This window comes from Nilaparvata lugens, chromosome 6 (assembly GCF_014356525.2).
Source record: "Nilaparvata lugens isolate BPH chromosome 6, ASM1435652v1, whole genome shotgun sequence".
NCBI lineage: Eukaryota > Metazoa > Arthropoda > Insecta > Hemiptera > Delphacidae > Nilaparvata > Nilaparvata lugens.
This window is the reverse complement of record NC_052509.1, coordinates 49612353-49638156: the sequence shown is the minus strand read 5'-3', so window position 1 is coordinate 49638156 and position 25804 is coordinate 49612353. Positions and strand designations below refer to the sequence as shown.

The window sequence follows — 25804 nt, the reverse complement described above, 5'->3', positions numbered from 1 at the left end:
ATAAGTATTGTAATGGAAATGTTATACCAATGTATCCTTTTATGATGAATATTGAATGTTGTTTTTAAATGTTTCATTCGAAATCTTGAATGTCGATTTATTTGAATGTTTTTAGCGTACGTACTTGATTCAAAAATGTTTGAATAGTGATTTTTTTTTTTTTTTATAAATAGCAAGCCAATTTTAATCAGGTGCTGACATGATAGCGTTAATCTCACTATAGTTAATATTCAAATATTCATTGATTCCATAAAAACATCTTTCCCTTTTATATTATAAAGAGTACTGTGCAAATAGAGCAGAAGTAAACCTGACTACCAAAATACGATAGAAATACATTCCAACTGATCTACAAATGAACAACCAAACATTGATAGTTGTTCCTGTCTCACTATTCATAGAAAAGCAAACCTATTGTGAGATTCACGTTTTAAACTCAGTTTCAATTAGCATTGGCTTGCTGTTCTTTTCTGTCATTAGAGAAAGTAGATAGCGCTTTCCTTTTCCACAACTCCACACTGTTGTCAAATTATTTGTAGACTATGAAATGAAAGAATTCTTGCGGAGTTTGGATTTTTAAGTCCTCTCTACCACTCAAACTCGAAAAGATATATTGTATATATACAGTATATAAAAAAGATATATTCTATTGATTGAGATAAAAATGATAATTTTTAGTGCAGTAATTTGCGTGTGGCAAATAAGATGCATTCAATGCAATGTTTTGTTGTAGAAGGAGACAAGGAGAACGATGCCAGGAGTGCGCAGGGCCAGTCGACGCAGGCAGTCATCCAGCGACGGCGCAGACCCAAGCGACGCTCAACCGGCGTCGTGCATGTCGACATGGATGTTAGTAATCACATCAAACAATAATTACATTCATTACAGTTATTCATCATCTTGCTATAACCTATATGCTATATCGATTCATATCACAACTCACCAATCAATCACATAACAGCTGTCTTTTTACAATGGACTTTACGGGTGTGTACACACTGAGAGCAGTCAGGCGTTCCGAGCTCTAACTGTCTTTGCAGGATATAATGTTATTTCAAAATATATGTAAATATCCATCTAAAGATTGCTCTGACCTCTCTTTGTGTGCATGTACCCTTAACTACTGTCTACTGAAATAGACTTATTATGCAAAGGCTTTCACCTTCGGACATTGATCGTCAACCAATACAATACTACAGCTACTATAGTACATAGTTGTTATTTTTGTTTCTCATAGAAATTATCAATACAAAGAGCGTCAGTGTGAAGGATGAGCTTGTTTTTTCGCACAGAGTTTGTTGAAACGAGGTGTCAGCTCCTATAACGCTACTCTAAGTTCCTGGGTCACATCCAGTCTTCATCTGTATTCACTTTTCATGACAGCTAGAGCAGAAAACCCAGTTTCACACGGATAAATTGTAGCAAATGGAGTCAATATCTTCAATGCCTTTTTACTGAAAATTGAGTGTTCCTTTTGCACACCAATCCAGAAGGATGTAAGAGAATATTCTTCAAACTTCATTTTAAGCGCAAAGTCCCCTTGGAGATGAATGAGGTTTTCTTTTTCTATCATGTTGAGGGAGCACTTATTGATTGAGAATTTGAATTTAACAATACGGTTGATATAAATATTTTATGAGTAAAAATTACTCACATGTAATTTTAAAAATAGGAACATTGCTTATCGTAATTATTTTAGAAGTAAATTTAAAACATTTTCCAACCAAGCTTTGCGCCCCCCCTGAGCATTCATCGCGCCCCCCTTGGGGGTCGCGCCCCACACTTTGAGAACCACTGGTATAGTGGATTCAAGTTTTTATTCTTGTAAACATAACTTTTTATGAAGTTTCCAAAATACATTCATTTTAAACAAAGCTTGAATTCAAGTAAACTTGACTAATGTAAACGCCCCTTTGTAATATGAACAGAGTGTCGACCTACATTTTTCGTCATGACACCCGGAATGTCATCCGATTGGCTGAGAATCAGCTGTTGGTGAGAATTAACCAATCTGGGGACATTCTGCCTGTCTTGATGATAACTCTTATCATGTTGTGAAATCGGTATGTGTGAAAAGACATGCATTATGAATGTTCAATGGGGTCCTTACAACTCACAGCATAATTAATAAAATATATATTCACCTAGGCACTGATGTTCTAACCCTTAAACCATATTATAGGATAGTTTGTTAGTTATTAGTACCCAACCTCTATCAGCATTGTGTTGGATTATCAGAATCGCTGTATAGGTCTACTAATGGTTGTAAGTTGAATAGTGAATGCAACTGTTATATTTGATTACAAATTAATTATGATGTATTTTTAAATTATAGTTATGTTTCTTAAATCTTTATTCTCAAATAAACTGTTCGATAACGGCGCTCAAATACATATTTCATTTTTTGATATGAAATTCGATGACTTTTAACAATTCTGATCAATTTCTACCAAATCTTGTTCTATTTAATGTTGTTTATTAATATAAATCTATTATATTTTTTAGGAAATAGACCCCGATAGACAAGATAGTAGTGGAGGAGGTGGCGGAGATGAAACCAATTGTAATAGCAGTGAGGTGAGTTTTTCCATTTATATATTTATCAACATTATAGTTTTTCAGGTAATCCTTCTGGTGGTCTATTTGATCTCCTCTAATAGAGAACGAACCGTACGTTAGAATTTGTGTGCAGCTTATATTCTACGAGTTAATATTATGTTTTATATTAACTTAATCAAATTGTGTAAAAATAACTGGGTGTTAACATTTTAAAGTTATCTGCTCTTGTATTACTTCTTCTTCGATAACACTACAGCCCGAATCGAACCCTGGCCTCCTCAATCTTGCCTCTCTAACCATCTCGATCTCTTGCCTCCGCCCTCCAATTTCTCACATGAAGTATATCTCTTGCATCCTTTGAGATTCCATCCATCCATCTGAGCCTTAGTTTTCCCACTGGCCTCCTTCCAGTTGTCCTTTATTTTGGGGTCCTCATGTCTGGCATGCGCTCTACGTGACCTGCCCATTGCAAGCGCTTCAACCGAATGTACATGGATAGGGGTGGCTCCTTATAGAGTTGCGCCAACTCTGCATTGTTCCTTATTCGCCAAACTCCTTCCTCACATACAGCTCCATATATTCTTCGTCGCATTCTTCTTTCTCAGCGATCCAGAGTGTTTGCAGCTCTACATGTTAGTGCCCACACCTCACTTCCATATAGGTTACTACTGTACGGACTATGGTTTTATAAGTCTGACCTTGGTTTTTCTGTGGACATTTCTGGATTTGAATATATTCAGTATTAATAGCTCTTGTATTACTAGTTTACATAAAACTTCTGATTTGTGAGCACTATTTACACGAGTGACTTGCTATAGTTACTTCAATTGTGGTATTCATCCAGTTTGAACTGTCAGCATTACTCTTATAGAAACATCAGTGACTCTCATTCAACTAATGCTTACAATTTGAAGTGAATCAACTGAAAACATACTTTATTTTACTTGTGCCGAAAGATAGCAGGATGCTATTCCTACTGGTGAACAAGTGAATTTCACTTATACCAGTGGCTTCATTTCCACCTCTTGTGCCTTGGACGTTTTTGCTAGTGCTAATATCCTTATTATATTAAGCGAGCAATTTCTGTATTTTTATATATGGCTATTTATATTTATTTATATCTGGTTATTTATGTTCAACGGCTCTTAAAGATTTCCACTAAATTTGGAACATAGTAGGTTTATGATATAAAAATTCGATTGCACTAGGTCTCATCCTTGAGAAAACTCGCTGAACGACATTAAAAGGATAATTCATCCTTGGCTGAAACAGCTGTGGATAGTAAAAAAGTGAGTGAGCGAGTGAGTATGTTAAAAATCAAAATATCGCATCCCCGAAATTCATAAGATGACATAGCCTATAGCCAGTTGTGAAATATAAACACGATCATTTCAGAGAATTGTGTTCTGTTTATCAATAAATAAAAATAACGAGCTAAGCTCGGTGCTCCGATATTAATTTATTATACGAGGTTAAGGTATATAATGTACTATTAAAAAACTTTGCATCTGTTGAGTTTTGTGGAAATAAATTTTAATTGAATTGAAAATTGAATTTGTTGAGACTTTTTAGTCCTCTCTACTACTCAACCTAAGTGAATATTACTGTGAAAGCACAATGTTTGATAAAAACAACGTTTTTCACTTATATTCTGATATGCATAAACTTAAAAAGTTGTTTGTGTTCCTCGTCTAGTTCCATTAAATGACATATTTAGATCTAGGTTGCATTAACAAGAAGTCTATTTCTAGCGTCATTAATTCATAGTGAGATCTTCTGTGAACTGTCAGCTTTCCTTGACGCTTCTCATTCAGCCAATGCTGACAGTTGGATGTGAATCTGACTTGGATCTTAGTTTGATGGAAATGTGATGATCTTTTTAAATTAATTGAGTTTGGCCCAAGTCGCGTTGGCAAAATGCTTGAAACGTGTCATAGTTCCGCAAAATCCACTTCATCCGTTCCGAAATAGATTTTGTGATAATGTACATCTGTTTGCTAGTGCAATAGAGGCTCTATTTCAAATTGTCCAGTACTGGTATTCCAACTTTTCGTTATTCATGTTTATTATCTAAAATTATTATCAAAACATTTCCAATAATATCAACATATTGCAAAAATCCAACCTCCATAACCTTCCCTTTCATCTCGAAAACATAATTGAAGAGAATTTCAGGTCAAGTTCATCTAAATTTATAGGCAAGACAAATTGAAATTTAGCCGATCTGATGAATTTCCAGAAAAATTTACTATAGTGTGATTCTTTTGAAATTGTTAGCATTCCTGATAAATCACATTGATGAGCATTCTCTTTCAACGGAATGCTCGCTCAATCAGTCAATGCTCTAATTTTGATTGTTTCTATAGTACATTTATCGTTTACTATTCAACTATTGAATTCCAATACTGGAAATCGTATAGAACAGTCATTTAGAATTGAATAGAATCTGATGAATATTTAAAGTTGATTACAGCTTCTGAATGTTCCAAAGGATCCCGTATATTACACAGTAATATTATGTATGATCATATATATTTGTTCTTTGATCGTTTATTTACATTAAAAATATTAGGTAGTCTTGAAACGGTTCACAGTATATTTCTTGTATTTCTTCTAGCTCATGTATCATATTCTCGTATATATCTGATAAACTTTGTCGTTTGAAATGCTGTAGAGAGTGAAATCTAATATAATTTCAGTATTAATATCCACCAACTGTTTCTAATTTTTCGACACACTTTCTCTTTTTGAAAAATGACATCGATGGAGAACTAGTAGTGGATTGAATCGGTATAAATAGATTTTATGATTCTCCATTTATATTTGACTTTTTAGATAGTGATATTTATTGAAGAATTATGATAGATATAAAATTGGTTTTAATTCCCAAAATAAGTTTCTGTCTAGTTTATAGCTTTGACGTTTAATGTGATAGTGTGATTCACTTCACTTGTATTTCAAAATAAGCGAATCAATTTTTATTGTTGTTGAATTAACTTAAATTTTAATCTTCTCTTGCTAATTTTATTGAAAGAATTTACATGCATTCTAGCTCCAGCCTTCCTATTAGGTTGATTCAACATTATTCATATAGACATTTTCTTAATTAGTACATTTGTCAGTAACTCGTTTACGATGGCAGACGTTGTATTGTTGGTTTATTGCACTACTATTTTCAACGTTGTTCCGCTTTTTTCGACACTTTTCAAATCTAATTCTGGCTCTGATGCTGTACACACAGTTTAATAAACTTTGGTGTTCCTAAAATTAGTACTTGCTGCTCTTTTGTTACTCACTTATTTAGTAATTTTGTTAGTCATTAGCGGTCATTTGCGGGCTGCGCGCGCATCTATTTCAGTCATTTAGTGTTGGTCATTTGGCTGGCTACTCATTAGTGCGGAACAGATTGAGCAACGAATTAAAAAGGAAGGATTGCGAAATGATGGAAAGCAGATGAGTTGGGTTGGATTTTTGCCATCAGAGCCACTTGATTGCTTATCTTAAGAACTGTGGGCTCTTAGTTTTGGGAAGTTATTGTTATGGTCTGCTTCAACCTTCACCTATTTGTAAAAACGTCTTGTCATTGGTTCACAAGATTCAGTCTCAATTCAATTCAACTGGTAATTTGAAAAAATTAAACCCATATTGGTTTCCATACCTTGATGCAAATTAAAATATGTCAACAATAGAAGTAATAGTTTCCTCTTCAATAGATAGATAGAATATTAAATTTCATAGACAGAATATATGAATAGGTTAATATAAAATATATGATATTCACTTACTGTATAACCTCGCAGACTGCTGACCGCTCTCTGTGTGCAAACACCCTAAGAGCCCATATCTTATTACGATAGTAGAAGATAGATACTATCATTTTGGAAATTAGCATGGTTGATGTAGAAGGAATAACTAGTGTCAATCAAGATTGTGCAATGCACATTTTGTTGAAAAATTTTCCAAAGGTTGAAATTCCATGTTGAATAAAATACGAGGTTATTGCAACTACTAATTTGTTTAGCCTAAATAATGTGCTACTGCTTTAGATTGCTACAGCATTATAATGTTTTTGATGAGCAACGGCCAACAGTTTATGTGAGTGATTTTAGTTTATGTCTTACATAGCTATGGGTGTAGTTATGTGTGGACTCTGCAACCGGGGCATCAGAGAATATGAATAAATAATACAATATAATATTCGGTACAAGACATAAAATTATATTTCAAGTTGAAAAAAATTGAACTATCATCTGCAACTCTGCTTGTAGACCATAAGTCATATTTCATTTCAAAACTTGAAATTTGTCAGTGTTTCTTGCTTTTCGTATAGCTAAGTGGTAAAAACACTTCACTTATATGGGCTACTTCTGTACAAATTAATAAAAACTTGTAGTACCCTTTATTATAATAAAAGTATACCCTTTATTATACTGAAAGTATACACTTTATTATAATAAAGGGTACCCTTTATATAATGCCCTTTATACCCTTTATTATAATGAAAGTATACACTTTTTATTATAAAGGGTACTACAAGTTTTTATATTGTTTTAATTAATTAGCTGAGTGGTAATCTCCATTTTACTTCGGTAATCGAATTTGTTTCAATACTCAAAACAATTTATTTGAAGCAATTGCCTTCGAAAGTCGTTTCAGTTGTCTTTGTAAAAAATGAATTCAACTTGAACAAACCTTTGAATTTTTGGGCGTAGATCATAAACCATATTAAATTAAAACTTGAAAGCCTTGCTGTAAAAGCCAAGTTCTTGTTAACAAAACAGAGTAAACGCGAAATTAATGGTCCGTTGCTCTGTAACAAGCAATGGGCAAGTCCCTATTAGTGCAGTTTCGATAAATTATTATTAGTTTCGACTTGAGCCGCCAGCCAATTCTTCTCAGTTGATGCCCCACTGTCTTCTATGTCTGTTGTATTTTTAGACGTTACCTGTAGCTTTGCTGACATGTGCAAGTAGGCTGAGATTCACTCTAAACAGTCAGCATTTGTTGAATGGGTAGTTTGTGTATTATTGATAAGTAATGCTGACAGCGTATATTAGACATCATCACTGTCTGAAATGATTCCAAAAGCTACTGTCTGTCTTGCTATGATTAATTACTGTTTGTGCATCTAGAAATAACTGACAAAGATGTAACATCATTATTATGAACGGTTACGGCTATAGTGAGATTTACTGTGCACAGTCAGCATTTCTTATAAGTCATATCATTGCTCCCCATCCAACCAATACTGAAAGTTTTATGTGATTCTCAGTATAGTTGTGGTCGAGCTTTATGCGTCTGTTAACAAGTATCATGTCTCAGTAACAATAGACTTGTTTTGGGAGACCAGGACTAGAGCCAATCAGGTCATACTTTCTGTCAGCTTTTCTGGTTTAGTCGCTGAGTGATATTTTAGAGAATTATTGCGCAGTAAGTTTCAAAAATGTTTAGAAGCATACTGACCGGTTGGTTCTTCTAGTGAATATGGTCGACTTTAATAATATGACATTTATATAAATAAATGCATCATCAAATAATGTATTATGTAAGCTTGTATTGACTTCCTAATTTTGTTGAATAAATGCTCGTTGATAACTGAATATTATTCATGCGAACTCTGCAACTTTAGCAACAAATAATACCTTACTTATTTTCTAATCTTTTATGACATGAAAGGTCTATTTTAGAAAAATTACTATTTTTCATCTACAATATTATTGCACTCTAGTTCTATTATTTTTGTCATCATGAATTTTCAATATTACAAAATTTCTTAGCCCCGGTTGCAAAAAAAACCGGTTAAATTTTAATCGTGATTAATTTTACAAGTACCAGTCAGAAGTATTTTTCGAAAAGAAGACTTCTCTGATTGGTTCTCGTGAAATTAATCAGGATTAAAATTCAACCGGCTTTTGTGCAACCGGCACCAAATGTTCTATCTTCGATTCGTCTCCATCACTTTCATTCAACTATTGCTTGATTTGAACACCTTGACTGCTGTCATATTTAGGTTCCAAACTGTACAATATATTTCTGAATAATTTTAGATTGATATAATTGTGAAAAAGTATAGGAAATTTATAAATTGAGAAGAAAGTATCGGAAATGAAATGACTTGAATTGTGTAAACTGACATTATGTTACGACCAATACTAGAGGAAATGTTTTTGGTATATTTATGAATACCTAGGTTACCTGTTTTCTCCATTAATAAAAAACACTGATTATTCTATTTGTAAATATGGTGCTTTTTGGCCCTCAAATCACTTTGACAGTTCTGCTTTACATCCCATTTCAAAATTAGAATATTACCCTGATTCTTGTGTTTTAAATACTTTATCAGATTATAGGATAATCCAACAACTTTGGTTTTTCGTTCAATAATGATCAGTTAGAATAATCTTTATCTTAAAATAACAATCGTGTAAATCGAACATTATTTCATCTAAAGTGATATTCACTTCAGCATTGTTTAAATGGGAAGCGTTGGTTTGTTATTAGTAAGGAATACTGACAGTTTGAACTGAATCTTACTATATTGTTTATTTGCGTTTTTTGGATTTGAATATTTCGGGGTCTTGAAGTCTTGCTCTCACAAACATGGAAAAGGCGGAGTGTGTTTGAGTGAAAGAGAAAAGAGACAGCGATAAGAGATAGTGAATTAGAAATACACGCCACATTTTGAAATAATCGCGTAACACTATTTCCGTCCCCTGTTCACTTGTCATATTTATATTTTCGGTTTAAAATTGGATTTTGGCCCAAGTCCACCAACCGATGATTTGCAAAATTTGAAATCGATTGAAATCTTATTTAAGGCGTCCATTTTGGTATGGTATTAGGCAAGAATATTGCTGAGCATGAACCGAAATAGAAATCCGTTTGATCCTGAGAACAAGCTGCCGTAGGCCGTAAACGTGGCTCTCTCAGTATTTAAAAATAGTTTTTGTTTCACTGCTCGGTGCAGCTCTTTGCTGATTTTTTTCATGTGAGAAACAGCGGTCACTGTCTTCTTTATTTATTATGGCTTCCGGTTAACTCAACTCAAGTCAAGTCAATTCATCTCGACTCATCTCAATTTTGTAATGATTGCTGTCAGAATAGTCGTCAATATTATTTGTTTGTGTTGGAAGCGGTTCAGTTTTGTAAAAAGGTGTTGGAAATATCGATGATGAATATCGGAGACCAGAAATATTACAAAAATATTGATTCTTCTCGCTTGTCTATCAATATCCGTGGTTGCAATAATCTTTAAAATTGCTGATTGCACTAGAAGGATTTTTTCTCAATTATGAATTCACAATAATTATTATGATTGCAGCATTGTAACTCACTAACATTCTTATCATAACTGTGTTCGATTATGCCTTGTTTCCCAATGAATTTCAGATCTCCTGAACGGGAAGAGAATACCATTGGTTCTTATTGTTTTTTACACGTAGAGCCTGCCAATGCCTGGACCTTTTATATGAACCAATGGTATCATCTTCCTGCAGCTTAGCAGAAATTGATGGGAAAGTTCGGCTTTGTTGCTCTTCTGCGCTGTGAGACTGATTGATAATTAAAAATTGTATGCTGTTCAGTTTTTAACGCAGCTTAAAATTGACCTTTTTCAAATACTTGTAAAACATGGCCCATTCTAATATACTAAACTAATGATCAATGGATAAATAAGGATTTTTAAATTCCGTTCTGAAGTTTCATGTCAATTCAGGTTTTCATCCAGTTTAGTTTTCACTTAGCTCATTTGAAACCTTGGCACTAGCATAGACAGGTAGATAGGTAGAGAGGTGGACAGTGACATTAGACAGTCTGGAGAGGCCGGCTCGGTTGACAACCTAGTTTGCGAGTCCAAAATCCAAAATTAGCCGAGCACTTGAACTGAGATTGCGGCTTTGCCACTTACGCCGCCATTCGATTTCTAACTGGAGCAACGCGGCCATTAGGTCAAGTTTATCATCACCACTCCCCATTGCTCTATCTCATTTATCAGATTGTCTTCGTCGGCCATTTGTCTAATTTATTTGATAATTCTGTGTCGTGTTCAACAGTTTATCTCAAGTTTTCAAATAGTTGTTGGAGAGTAAACATCCAAATTATTTATTATCAGAATAAATCTAGTAATTTCTCAATTTCATGTTGATCTCATCACATGTAGCTAAATTTTGTACTATTCTCTGTAAGTAAGGTTTTTCAAGTTGATATGAATTTTGAAGCGGTTGGCTCCGTGGTCGCGTCTATAAGCTACAAACAGTCGCTCAGATGTGTTGAAAAAAATTCGCCTGCTACTACCGTTGAATGGGTGACCACTTGAGCCGACACCACTAAATTAATATTATCAATGTGTTTGAAGTTCGGTGTTTCGGAACCCACCTAAAGCTGTAGGTCCATCATATCTCATCTTTATCCTTCCAATTACCAACGCTTAAGTTCAAACATTGATTTTAGGTAAAGTGCTATCAATAACTTAGATGTAAATTTTGTGTCTTGCTAATTCACTCCTGATAAAATACTCGACCCAATTTCATCAGGGCTCCTAGAAGCTATTACTTAATATATGAAGGGGAATAGACATTTGTATTATTTCTGTTGTGCAGTCGAATTGAATCCATGTGAAGATTTAAACGATTTTGAATAGGGGAAGGATTTTTGGTCCATATTTTTCTTTGTAGTTTTTAACATGTTTATTTTGAGTTTTAAATTTTTCTTGTGATTACGGGCTCTCATTTAGCAATGAAGTTTATGTCTTGCTAATTGCTAAACAATTCAACTCAAGTTCTTCAGAGGTTTGAGATAGGAGGCGTCGGTTTCATTTGCTATAGTTGGTTCTCTCAAGTTTACTAACGTATTCGTTTTCGGAACGATTTTGGCGAGTGGATATCTGTATTATTTATAAGTAAAAATTGAAGGAGCCATTCAGTTATATCAGTCTATTTTACATTTCTTTGAACAAATATATAGGAGAGGACATCTGTCTAATTTATTATCAAAACAAGATCTTTAGCTTGGTTCGTGTCGACCTTGGTTGGTTCTCGTCGAAACTGAAATTGCTGTTCCAGGGTTTTTTGCAGAATGAATATTTCTGTAATTGGATTATTTATAAAACGATTATAAATAGTTGGATATTTCATATATGAAGGTTGTTCTTTTCTAAGAGTGTGTTGCAAAAAATGATTTCAAGTTTTTTTCTAAGTATTGTTGACCCATCAGCCAATAGATGGTCAACGCAATCAATGCTATCAGTTAGTTATTGAAATGATTGAAAGTGAACTTTTGCTACCAGAAAATGTCTCTTCTGCTTGATAGATTAGTGCAATATTGAGAGAATGGACTAAGAATGAGCTGGCTTACCAGAATAAATAAAAGTTGGATAATTTGCTGTGCGTTTCAAAGCTTGTCCAATTAGCTTTAATTGTAACTAATTAGTCAGAAAATCAAAAATAACTAACCTGAAAATTATTTTTATTAGTAAAGACTAGCTTACATAAAAGAGACCAGAGGAGGGTTGTCCTACTTTAATTGAGTTATATTCTTGTGTTGTTCTATTGTATTCGTTTGTATTCGAACAAGTTAAAGAGAGCAGATAAGACAAAGAATATGACAGAGAAAATTAATATTAGAGAGAAGTTAGAAGAAAGAGAATGTTTAGAAAGAGAAGGTAAGCTTGATGTTGTCAATGGTAAAAAACAGACGTTGAAAAATCAGAAAAATCAATGTTATGAAAGAAGAGTAAACCATTTTATGCGTTATCACAGTTTGTTCATCATCCGAAGAATAAACTAAAGACAAAGAAAAGAAAACATAATGAAAAATAAAACTTGGAGAAATAATAACAGGATACAAGAAAGGTGTAAATCATAATCTTCATAGTTGTTGTTTTCTGCAGAAAAACAAACAAAGACAAAAGACACGGTTAAGTTGAAGACGTTAAAGAGATAATTTGACAATAGAGAGTAGAATATAAGTAAAAACGAAAACAGTAAAAAAGGTTAGCAAATGATGTTATGAGAAAGAGGAGAATAAGACATACTTCAATTAATTATTTTTTCACAATTTTTGGTTGTTTTCTGCAGATAAAATACATGAAAAGGAGGATATGAGAATCCAAAAGTAATAAGAGTGAACAGAAGAAAGGGGTGGAAATAAAAACGAGAAAGATAGATAGATAAATGTCTTTTATTTACACTTTACAATATTTCAAGAGTGATGTGGGCGAAATTGAGGCAATAAGAGGCCCCTCTTCCACTTTACCCACAAGAAAAGAGTGTGTAAAGACAATACATGAATAAATAAAGACAATAAAGAAGAGTGTTAAAAAGTAATTAAGATGAGGAGGAAAAGAAAAGAGTAGAGATAAAACCGAGAAAGAAGTGTGAAGATAATGTGAAAACCCAAAAGTGTTGAAGATGAGAAAGAAAAGAGATAAAAAGAAGACAAAAGTGAATCACCCCTTTCTTGTTCGCGCAGTTGTTCTTGGCGTGTTGTGGTGTCATTTTTTTCATCTTTGCATTTTTCATCGTTGTGTGTCAGTTATAAATTGTTGTATTCTCTTATTTAGAAGCGACTAATTAACGGTCGATGCGTTTTCGCGCGTTTATTTTCGAATGTGGCGTAGGTCCTGTGAACCGGAAAGTTGAAAGATACAAATGACGGCTGCTGTAGTTTGGCTGTTCTCCAGCATTTCGACTTGGTGACCAGCAGCATTGGCCTATACCAACTCACTTTCTCTGTGTGTCTCCTAATTTTCCAAAAATCCTTCTAGAAACTAATAGCGTTATACGAAGGACAAGTAGTGAATTTGGATGATACAGTGCGTTTCAATTGAAACTGTCAGCATTGGTGAATGGGGGGAAGCATTGATGCTATTGCTAAGGAATGATGACAGTTTTTGATTTTAGAGTGAATCACACTATAGATACATGTATTCAACAGAAAAAACTGATGAAAAATAAGTACTATGTTTTTGTTTTTTCACTCCTCTTCAATGATTTTCCCATGAAATTAAAATTGTTGAGTTGTTAGAACAGTTGGATAGGTAGGCCTACTCTTTATCCAAAAAATAAGTGTTGTCCTTCGCAAACTGCATTTTTTTTTAAATATCAGATGAAAAAATGTATATAATGAAACAAACTTTGATATACCGTAATAAACCTCCCTTATTGATCAATTTATTTAGATTTTTAGTGAGCTTTGGTAATTGTCCATGAATTTGTGTAAAAATGTGAAGTGCTCATTTGTGATTTTTGAAAAAGCAAAAAAATTATTAATATGCTTTCATTTTGCTACATTACATCAGAACATTAAAAAACCATAATGTGGAATGAAATGTCTCATTATTACATTTCTCAATAAACATACCTGTAGTGAATTTCACTTTATACCATCAGCATTACTACTTAGTAATACTATCAAAACTTCCCATAGAACCAATGCTGTCAGTTTAAAGTGGATATCACTATAGTATTTTATAGCGGAAATACTTTATTGCATTCCTAGTATTTAGTCAGAGAAGTTGAACAGTGTATTTCTTGTATTTAGTCATGGGAATACACATTTTAAATGCCAGTTGATTTGTTATTTTTTCATCACACTGCTATTTTGCAGTTTATTCAGTCTGACACAAATTTATATAGTTAATTTATTGATTGATTCATAAAATAAGTACATCATCAAAATGATAGGGAGAGAAAAAATAAGGCAACCTTATGCTATTCCTCTCCCAAAATTTAGATAAGGTTACACATAGTACGAAATAGGTTGTCTTGTAGTTATTCACTTTACAAAATTTTCAGTCCTTAATTATTTTCATAGGAACATTTTTAAATTTAGATGCTTCAAACCCAAACATAGAAGAAATATTTCACATTATTATCACTAAAATAGGAAATATTCACATATTAAAGAAATTCAGTGACATTTCACTCAAATTTCAGCTGTCAGCATTAACTGAATGGGAAGCATTGATGTCATTTTGAAGTAATGCCGTCAGTTTTAATAGAATAACTTTTCTATAAAAAAGTAGCGAGGTTTGTACAGTAATGTTCACTCTACCACTTAATCACGTCGTTAGCAAAAATTACAAATACAACACAAATATTTGAACTGAGTCTCACTATAACCCTTTTTGTTATTGTTTTGACGTAGCAATTATTTTCATCATTTCTTCTACTGTATCTCAATATTTGGCCACTCCTCTATTGCGACTAACGATTGTTAGCTTGAGATAATAGGTTCAACGGTCCTTAATCTGTGAGGCAAGATCTTCTTGCGAGGTTTGTTGGCTTGCTACTCCCTCAAACGCAAACACAAACACACACACGCACACGCTCGCTGATGATACTCACTCCCTCACACAGAAGTGTGAATTCTATTTGTGGATGAGATTTGGAGAGAGTAAGCGCCCAAAAGCCAAAACACACGTCTTTCTGTCAGTAGCTGGTGTTGGTTTGAACGTGCAAGTTGCTGTGATGGCGTCCTACCATCCTCTCAGTAGTTTCACTCAACGGCGACCCTCTATCTCCTCGCTGACATCCGCTTCCTCTTCACGATCCTCACCGTCGCGACCTCGCAGTCTGTACGGCAGCTCGTCGTCACTGTACCTTGGTGGAGGTTCGCCGTACTCCACCTACGGAGGCACAGCGTCTGGCTACGGAGGTATCACACTTCCGGGAGGTAGCTCGATACTCTCTCATTCATCTCCTCTGTCTTCGTCCCCGTTGTCCTCCTCCCTCGGCACCCATCACTCCCTGAGCCTCGGTCACCACAACCTCGCCTCTTCTCCTTTGTCCTCCTATTCGTCGTCGTCCTCTCCCTACTCCAGTCTCCTGCATTCCTCTTCGAGAGCTGGTTCGTCGTCGAGGCCTAGCTCCCCCGCGTCTCGTCCCTCCTCGAGGTCCAACAGTTTCAATCGGCATCATGGCAGGTCGCCTCTCAGAGCGTCTACCTCCACCTCCAACCTCACCTCTCGCTCCAATTCGGTCACCTCTCTTGCATCCAGTGTGCACAGTAATGCCTCCGAAGGATATGTTGTAAGTAGGATATGTTGTATATTGATGTATTTTATGATATGTTTATGGTTTGTAAGTACGGTATAGGTCGTATGTCTCGTAAGTGTATGTTGTACTCGTATGTTGATGTTTTTTAAGGATATGTTGTGAGTCACTGCAAACAGTGCAAGTCTCTGAAAGTCACACAGTAAAGTCACCATTGTTAAACGTTGAATGTTGATGTCTCGTAAGGATATGTTGTATGTTGATGTTCCGTCAGGATATGCTGTGAATCACTGCAAGGCCCACATTATCAACACCATTCAAATCAATATCATCATCACCTTGACCTCTATAGCTATATTGCTATCACCCAATTAGCTATATTGTCAATTTAGTGTATAAGCCAGCATATAGTGTAACTTACATGAATAAAGAAATCTAATCTAACCTTCGCAAAAACCATCAAACCGTCACAAAAATGTCTCAACGACTGAAAGGTGCATTGCCTCATCTGATGCTGAAAAGCATTAGAGGAACTAATTACAGCCATTGTCAACACTATTCTGGATAAATTATATGCATTTTGTTACAAAAAAGAAACTGGCCTTCTAAGTGTAGGTTATATTAGTTTGTTTCAAATCCTATTGCATTAAAAACATTTGCAGAATTAATAACTAATGACATGCAATGAAATAGTTATTGTATATCTAGAGTGAAAAGTACGACTTTTTCTCCCTGAGGGAAAAAGTTTGAAGCCCGAGGCGAAGCCGAGGCAACAATTTTCCTGAGGGAGAAAAAGTATTTTTCGCTCGTGATGTACACAACATTTTTCCTCCATCTACATTTTTTTATAGAAACTGCAAATTAAATCATTCTAATAACTTACGTATGGTGACAATGTTCCTAACAACATAACCTAAAATCTAAAACCTAAAAAACCGGTCGTCTGATATTTGGCCACTCCTCTATTACGACTAACGATTGTTAGCTTGAGATAATAGGTTCAACGGTCCTTAATCTGTGAGGCAAGATCTTCTTGCGAGGTTTGTTGGCTTGCTACTCCCTCAAACGCAAACACAAACACACGCACGCACACGCTCGCTGATGATACTCACTCCCTCACACAGAAGTGTGAATTCTATTTGTGGATGAGATTTGGAGAGAGTAAGCGCCCAAAAGCCAAAACACACGTCTTTCTGTCAGTAGCTGGTGTTGGTTTGAACGTGCAAGTTGCTGTGATGGCGTCCTACCATCCTCTGAGTAGTTTCACTCAACGGCGACCCTCTATCTCCTCGCTGACATCCGCGTCCTCTTCTCGATCCTCACCGTCGCGACCTCGCAGTCTGTACGGCAGCTCGTCGTCACTGTACCTTGGTGGAGGTTCGCCGTACTCCACCTACGGAGGCACAGCGTCCGGCTACGGAGGTATCACACTTCCGGGAGGTAGCTCGATACTCTCTCATTCATCCCCTCTGTCTTCGTCCCCGTTGTCCTCCTCCCTCGGCACCCATCACTCCCTGAGCCTCGGTCACCACAACCTCGCCTCTTCTCCTTTGTCCTCCTATTCGTCATCGTCCTCTCCCTACTCCAGTCTCCTGCATTCCTCTTCGAGAGCTGGTTCGTCATCGAGGCCTAGCTCCCCCGCATCTCGTCCCACCTCGAGGTCAAACAGTTTCAATCGGCATCATGGCAGGTCGCCTCTCAGGGCGTCTACCTCCACCTCCAACCTCACCTCTCGCTCAAATTCGGTCACCTCTCTTGCATCCAGTGTGCACAGTAATGCCTCCGAAGGATATGTTGTAAGTAGGATATGTTCAAATTAATAAAAACAATATAAAAAATTGTAGTACCCTTTATTTAAAAATTTAAAATATTTTGTTTTTATTAGTTTGAACAAAAGTAGCCCATATAAGTGAAGTGATTTTTGTATGATATGTTGATGGTTTGTAAGTACGGTATGTATATGTTGTATGTTGATGTCTTTCTAAGGATATGCTGTATGTTGATGTTTCCAAGGATATGTTGTGAGTCACTGAAAGTCCCACAGTATAATGACCATTGTTGATGTCTCGTAAGGATATGTTGTATATTAATGTTCCGTCAGGACATGCTGTGATTCATTGCAAGGCCCACATTATCAACACCATTCAAATCAATATTATCATCACCTTAATCTCAATTGCTATCACCTAATTAGCTATATTGTCAATTTAGAGTACAAGCCAGTATATAGTGTAACTTACATAAATGAAGAAATCTAAACTAACCTTCGCAAAAACCATCAAGCCGTTACAAAAATGCCTCAATGACTGAAACGTGCATTGCATCACCTGATGCTGAAAGGCATTAGAGGAACTAATGACAGCCATTGTCAACACTATTCTGGATAAATTATATGCATTTTGTAACAAAAAACGGGCCTTCTAAGTGTAGGTTATATTAGTTTGTTTATTTAGCAAATCCCATTGCATTAAAAACAATTGCAGAATCAATAACTAATGACATCCAATGAAAACGTTACAGTGGATCTAACTATATGCGTACTCTATTTTTATCAACAAAGGTGTTAGCGGCCCTAAAGGTTATGATGCCAATGGTATTTTGAAAAACATTAATATTTGAGGAAACATGATTGGGAATACATTTGTAAAATGAATGCAGTCACTGTATTATTATGCAGACAAAAACAGGTTCATTATGAACCAAAACAAAGTGGTTTAGTTTGTATTTTGGAAAACGTTCGGTACGTTAATTGGATAAGAAATGTGAAATAAGATAGAATTAATGATGGCGCTATCTCGCGGTTTAGCTTGGTCTTAGTTGCTAGATAGAGTATTGAAAGGCGGCGCTTGTGCTGTGAGTTCGACTATAAAGCGTCAGTATTCCTTATAAATAACATCAATTAAACCAAAGTGATATATTTACCAAGTTTCAAGTGTACTTTCCCAAGTTCTTGCGTAATTTCCTTTCTTGTGTAATAGTGAGTGTGAGGATGAAGCATAGGAGGCGTGTGCGTGAGTGATGGGGGTTATGATTATGATGAAAGAAGCTTGCATTACAGTATATCAACATCTCTCAATTATTATGATTTTTGCCAATCTACTTTTGAGACGTGAATACATCAAACATAATTATTGAATTTTGTTTTGTTGCAGAGTGGTGAAGAAAAGTCTCAAAGGTTGAATTCAACATCGTCAGATGCGGAAAAACCTGCCACTGAAAATGGAGAACTCGATTACAAGAAAGTAAGTCATGTTTTTTGTTACACCTCTGTAACATTCCATTCCTCTTCCATTCTTCAAATGTGAATCTTTGCGTTTTGCTGGATAATCTATGTTAGAAATAATATTAGTCTACTGTATTACTTTATTACAGAATATTAGCATTTTCTATAAGGTTGTACCTTTTGTTAATCTACCTGTAATAATATTTTCCAACTATATTCTACTCTGATATTGATATAAATCTTACTTATAGTCCGTGCAACCCTTAGTTTGCTGCACAGGGCTTTATGGTCAATGTTATTCCAAAATAACAATAGGATCACACTGTTGCCGTTTCCATGCTGATTCTATAAAAACAGCCTACGCTCTCTTTTTCGCTCTTTCTCTCACACAATTAGCTCACACGTTCTCTGGATTCCGTGAAATCTGGGAGCACTGTACTCCATAAGAACGATGTTGAAATCTAATATTTGCACAGACTATAGCATCAGTATCGTAGCAGTATTGATAATTATTCTAATCGTTAGCTAAACTAAATACCTTACATCAGAAATAGAAACTGATTCTCATCTAAAGAAACAGCATCAATTAGTTTGTATGTAAATTCAAAAATATTGACGAAATATCCTGATTCTAAATGTCATTGTCAGATCTACAAGAACTGGTGCTAGAAACAGAAGTACAATAACAATGTATTTTTTCGGTCAATATCACTAACATTTATTTTATTTTAAATGTATTGTGCAATGTAGAAATACACTAGTGTAATGAATTCATTGTACAAATACACAAGTGTTATGTATGTATTATATGAATATACTAGTGTATTGTATGTATTGTCCAAATACAATGGAGCAGAAAATTAAACAATGTACATCTACAAGTTTCGCTTCAAACAGTTGAGTTATTCAAAATAGAATATTGGTCCAATAAAAAACCTGTAAAACGCTGATGTGAATGTTCTAGCTGTAAACTGTAGCCCGTTTTTGATTGGCATCGATCCAGCGTCGAGTGTAGGCAACTCACCGCTTCCGAATAAACTTTGTTTATAACTTTAAATCTATTAGAACTTTTGTTTATAGACAATTGAAATGGATTTGGTTTGAATTGACAGTAAACAAGCATTTGTAGTTTATTATTATTGCAGTAATTCGAATATCCAACAGGAAGGTTATTACTTTAAGTTCATTGATATGGTTGGAGGTGATTTGGATTTGTTTATTTTGATCGAATTTCGTTCTTAAAATCGTATCTATATCTCTTTGTTTCATGTTATGTGTTGGATTTCGTTTACTCAATTGCAGTAAGATAAATTATATTTTTTTACTTATTTCTTTAATTTTTTCTCCAAGTATAATAATTTGTTTTTATATACTTCTCCTTTTCATTGAAATTCACAATTTAATTCTATTATTTGTCCATTGCACAAATGGAAATAACAAATAAGACATTCAAGTAAAATTAATCTAATTTGGTGGGCAAAATAATACGGTATGGTATTAGTATCTTGAATCGATAAATTTCATTGTTTTAAATCGATTATATTTTTCAGATTGCAATTTTTAAGTTTTTGTTAATTTTTGCAGTTGTATGAAGAAACAAGTCTGGAAAATGAGAGGTTAAGAGAAAAATTACGGAAGACTGAAGGAGATCTGCAAGACGTTAAATCGCGGTTGGAAAACACCACAAATAATGTAAGTAATTCATAACAAGTTAGTTTTTATCCAATTTATAATTGTTTGATTGGGTGAAGTTTGGGCAGAACTAAAAATCTTACTCAAATTAATGAATGAATACTTTTCATCACTACAAATGGAATTGCAATTCATAGAAACATTTCATTGATTTTTACGATAACATTTAAATATTACAGGTAGTACATTATTATGTAGCATTAATATATAATTGTAATGGGAATTATTGCAAAAATATTTATTTCACAAGTAGGATTTAGAAGCTAGATCAAAATTTCTTTTGCAGAAATAATAATTTATTGGTTATCGATAAGAATGTACAAAATAATAAATGAAGTATGTCATGAGTTGACTTTAGTTTGTCATCAGCTTCACCCTCCCACTGAAACAAAGTTAGAAACAAAATAATCACAATTGAAGTTTACAAATATACTAAAGCACAGAGACAACAACTAATCAGAATTATTATTACTTTCTGATCAATGAAAATGCTGGTATTACTTATCATTAAATGCTGGTATTAAATCATTATTTGGTTTACAGTCTATTTGATATTGTGCATATTTTTTAAAGGCTCTCGTTATTTGTAGTCGACAAGTTGCGTGTCTTTCTTAGACATTATTATTGGTTTAACATTTTTTATAGACTATTTTATTTATGAATAGCAGCAGGTAACCCGTACTCCGCAAGTGTCTAATTAAAAAACTGAAATCTTGAAAAATTTAAAATAGGCCTATAACCATCTTCTGTGAATCTATATGCAAAATTTCAAGTAAATCAGTTGAGTAGTCCAGACGTCATGATGCGTCATTCGTAAATTTCGTATCCCTACGGCTTTAAGACGATTCTTTCCTTTATTATATTATAGATTATAGATGAAAAAAACTAACTTTTCCACACATTTATTAATTCTTTCTGTGGTGTTGCAGTTGAGTCACTTTCAACTGCCAGTATTTTTTGAACGTGATTAATTGAAGTTACAGTATAAGAAATACTGACAGTTTAAAGTGAATCTCTGTATAGAACATATGGCAATGATTGAGAAGGAAATTTAGTAACAATAATTATTTGTTTCACTTTGGTTTTGCTAATTGGTTGATGGTTGTTTTTTCGATTTCTAGTCGACAAAAGTGTCTCTCTCCGAGATGGAGAAACGGGAGAGGAGAGCTATGGAGAGGAAACTCTCAGAAATGGAGGAAGAACTGAAGGTGAGTTGGTTTATAATTAATTTAGTTTTTTCGGGTGGTGGGAGTTGATAGAATGTTGGCAAGGGATGATGTAGGAAATTCCACTTGAAAGTCAAATAGCACAATCTTCTTGTTTGCAATAATTGTTACCAAACCGATTAATCATTTACAATTTTTAAACTGTAATTTATTGATCAAGGGCCCTTAAATTCAGAAATAAACGTATATTTCTCCCAAATTTCTTATTTGACTTTCAATGCAATTAAGGTGATTGAGCTGCACTATATCGCATGCATTCAACTGATCCGATAAAATCATTATGTCTAGAATTTATTTTCTTCACATTCTGTACCTAAGTTCAATGTAAATCTGTTTCACATTTTTTAAATATTCACAAATGTTATTTTAGCTAGTACAATTTTTATGCTCCCTCTAATAGCAACATCCAACCTCATACACTGAATTTTAATAAAATAGATTCCTCTTCAAAATTACAAAAACCCCAACCTCACAATAAATCTAGACGTAAATAAAATTTCTTATTAATCTATTTTCTCCTTTTTCTTTATGTAATTAATTTTACTTAATATGTATGTTGATTATCAGTTTAATTGATTAAAAATAATTTAAATATACCAAGTTGTAAATTATAATTAATTTGAAACCATATTATACCTGTAAAGTAGTGTAAATTTTCATCATCGAATGCTCAGCTGAGCTTCTGCGCTGCATAAAGTTATATTCACAAGTTCCAATTGTTATATAATTTCAATTTATTCATATAGATTTTGCTTGATTTATGTTGAGGATCAGTTTTAGTTTTTGTTGAATCATAGTCACATGCACTGCTCTATACCATTAAAATGATAGAGAGCAACACTATCATTAAAATGCAAATTTTATTATGTAAATTAAAATGCTTAAAATTTATTAAAATGCAAGTTTGGTAAAATTAATCAGGGATTTGTGGATTTATAATAAATTTAATTTGTGAATAATAGTCTACTGATGGAAAACATTTTTGATTCGTTTTTTATAAGGGTGAAACCATTTTTTTGGATTGATTTTATAATACTTTTATATTGAATAAATAATTAAATAATAAATCATTAAAATAATACAATTTGATTCCTAAAATGATCTTATCTGACTTCTGAATGAAACGTATACAAAGGCATTTTAGTCAAACAAATGAAATGACTTCCAATGGTTTGAAATATTAGCGAACCTTGAATATAAAAACCTTGTAAGAGAAAATAGGATCCAAAACATCGTAGTCACCCACACTAACACGTGTCATATCACCTCACACGTGTAGCGTCAGAAGTGTTGGGGAAGATCAGTGTAATAGGTTTGGTTACGTTTGCAGCTGTTTCAAAAGCTGAAAGCTGAAAACGAAAGATTGCGAGCTGAAAACCGTGCCTTGACGCGTGTCGTGTCAAAACTGACCGCCTCAGTTAATGCGGCCGCTCATAAATAGGTAAAACATGGACATGGACCGTTTGGCATGCAAACGCAGTTTGTAACCTCTACTCAGTTTGTTCTCTCTTTCTGTTTCTTGTCCTCCTATTAGCGCACTTATTTCTCTCTCTCTCAAAATAGTGGCACTAATCTCACTGTTACATTGTTGTGTCTTCGTTGTTCTCTATTTCGTTTTGATAATATCGTTTTAAGAAGTGTTAATTGCTTTTCCATGAGTGCATCTCCAAAAAACCAAAGCTTTTAAAAAACTCCTAACCGACGTTCTAATGCTACCGCAAAAGTTTGAATATATCTTACAACCATTGATTCATTTGCCATCCTGCAATTATTTCTAAATTTCTAATATTATATTCAATTGACACAGTTTGAAATTGTCTTTATCACTAAATTAATAAATTTACTCATCAATTATAAATAATTATGCTTACAAGACACAAAACGCTTAAAAATAGTTGGATAGTCGATTTTCAACTGTGTGAAGTTTTCAATATTATGAAGTTCTTGAACCTTGAGTCTTTTTTAGAAACTTGATTCATAATAATTTACTCATTTTTGACAAAGAGATCATGGGAAGGTCATCTTCTAGTTCCAGATCTCGCTTAAATATCTCATTGTCAAAATGACCAACTTATAAATCAAGTTCTACAAAAATTAGACTGCTAGTCATTAATAATTGAAATATTTCTAGTTAATTAATATCGCAGCTCCTGATGGAAATCAAAATTGAAGTTTTGTGAAAAAAATTCAAACCTATGTCCAAAAATTGTTCATTAATGACTATAGCATGATTTTTACATTTATTTTGTTCTTATACATTATGTAGGGTTTGCTTGGTTGATGTGTTTTTATTTTAGTAGAAGGATTTACGTGTTTATTATTATCCATTAAATCTATAAAATATACCGTCCTATTACTTTGACCAATAGGAGTGGGTTTTGCTTGTTAAATTATTACTCTTCAATTATTATTCAAGTTTTTCTGCTATCTATCAAATTAAAATCTTCCTCAGCTGAATGGGGGAAAAAAATTTCAACTTCTAGCAGGTCTGAAGTAATTCTGAATAATATAATTCTATAAGGTTTCTTCTATTATTGATAAAATTAGAATCGTTTTTGACTAAATTATATGAAACCTTTTCAATATATAGGTATACAGTACTGTGATACAATGCTGGACTTTTTTGATAGTGGTTTTTGTTTCCAATAAATAATCCTTATAATTCTTTAGTAAAGATCAAATTCATTGCTTCTTAACGTCAAATGCTTCTATTGGTTCACTAAACGGTTGGGAAACATTAGTGTTCTTGTGGATCAAAGTTCAAATTTAGAAAATTGGTTCCAATTGAATCCTTATACTTTTTAATTTGCAATGATTTGTAGCTATGATGAATAAATAAAATTGATCATTGTGAGTAGCCCAGGTTTCAGGTATCTTGAAAATGTTCATTGTATAGCAAACCAATGTTAATCAGATGCTGACTATCACTATACGTAGTAGATAGTCTAACCTGTTCTTGTTACCAAACTTGATTATTGACTATTTCATTTACAATGATTATTCGATTTGCAACATATTGTATCTATAGCGACGCTTTGTACTGTCTAGTGGATTTTATTTTTGTCTCTTTTTTTAAATCATGACGATATCTCAATATTTATTTATCCTTTATCTTTAATAATATATCTACACAGTCTAATGTTGGAGTGCTAATTTCGATGTTGTGGTTTCAGCAACTGATCCAGCTGAGAAACGACAACCAAAAGTTGAAGGACGAGAACGGAGCCCTCATCAGGGTGATAAGCAAACTCTCCAAATGACCCCACTTCACTCTGCTCCTGTTCTCACTACTGTTATTCGTGTAATTTAATTAATTATTATTCAGTTTTGTAATCGTTGTCAGTTTTGTTGAGAATAATATTATTGGTATTATTTATTTTAACTATCCAACCACCACCTTCAACATAATATATCATTATTATGATCTTCAATCATCATTCATATTCACATAGCCTGTAATTATTTTTATGAAGCTTAGCATTGTTATGATTATGTTTCTGTTGATCTTGTAGTTGAAACAAGAGCTTGTCGAGTACATAAACTGTACAAACGTTAGTAAATATGTGTATAAACGAATACTATCACTATCCATATCTTCTCTATTCAATAATACTTCTGTTAGTGATTACTGCATTAATTTTGTTTATATTTTATTATAAGTGTTTGTTGTCGATCGTAAAAATATTTGTTTATGAACTTTTTATATAAATATAACTATCTTTTTGAAAATATAAATTTGAAATGAATAATGAAATAAAACTAGTCAAGCTTTATTTTGATAAATGGTTTTCATTTCAAAACGATTCCTGTCTACACAGTATAAAAAACTTGATACTCAGTAAGTTATCATCCAATTTCTGAAAATTGGAAATTAAATTGCAAGGCCATTTTGTAGAAATGTTGAAATCCACACATGGCTGGAAATTGCTTACTGATGCTTTTTGATTCAGGTATCAAATGATAGATGTTGAAGAGGCAAACTTAGGTATATGATGGATTTTTTCAGGAAATTTCCAAAATTCGCTACCGTTTAGGAGAGCCTTTTGAAAATTTGATGTTTGCAGCTCCATAAGTAATTCTTTATAGTAGCTAAGGGCGCCAAATTTGGTATC

The 25804-nt window shown here is 33.8% G+C and overlaps 1 protein-coding gene across 26 annotated transcripts in view; it reads left to right on the top strand.

The window, feature by feature from the left end:
• Positions 1–25129, top strand: part of LOC111050492 (protein phosphatase 1 regulatory subunit 12A) — a 146947-nt gene extending 121818 nt beyond the window's left edge. For 14 of the 26 annotated variants that reach the window (XM_039431073.1, XM_039431069.1, XM_039431068.1 and 11 more), the window contains 7 exons: positions 734–849; positions 2506–2577; positions 18704–18793; positions 20359–20466; positions 21588–21674; positions 23023–23133; positions 24866–25129. In XM_039431073.1, coding sequence (XP_039287007.1) covers positions 734–849; positions 2506–2577; positions 18704–18793; positions 20359–20466; positions 21588–21674; positions 23023–23133 — 584 coding nt within the window. In that variant the 3' untranslated portion in view covers positions 24866–25129. The remainder of the gene's footprint in view (positions 1–733; positions 850–2505; positions 2578–18703; positions 18794–20358; positions 20467–21587; positions 21675–23022; positions 23134–24865) is intronic. The other 12 variants (XM_039431066.1, XM_039431076.1, XM_039431075.1 and 9 more) reach the window with 1 other exon arrangement.
• The last annotated feature ends 675 nt before the right edge of the window (positions 25130–25804 follow it).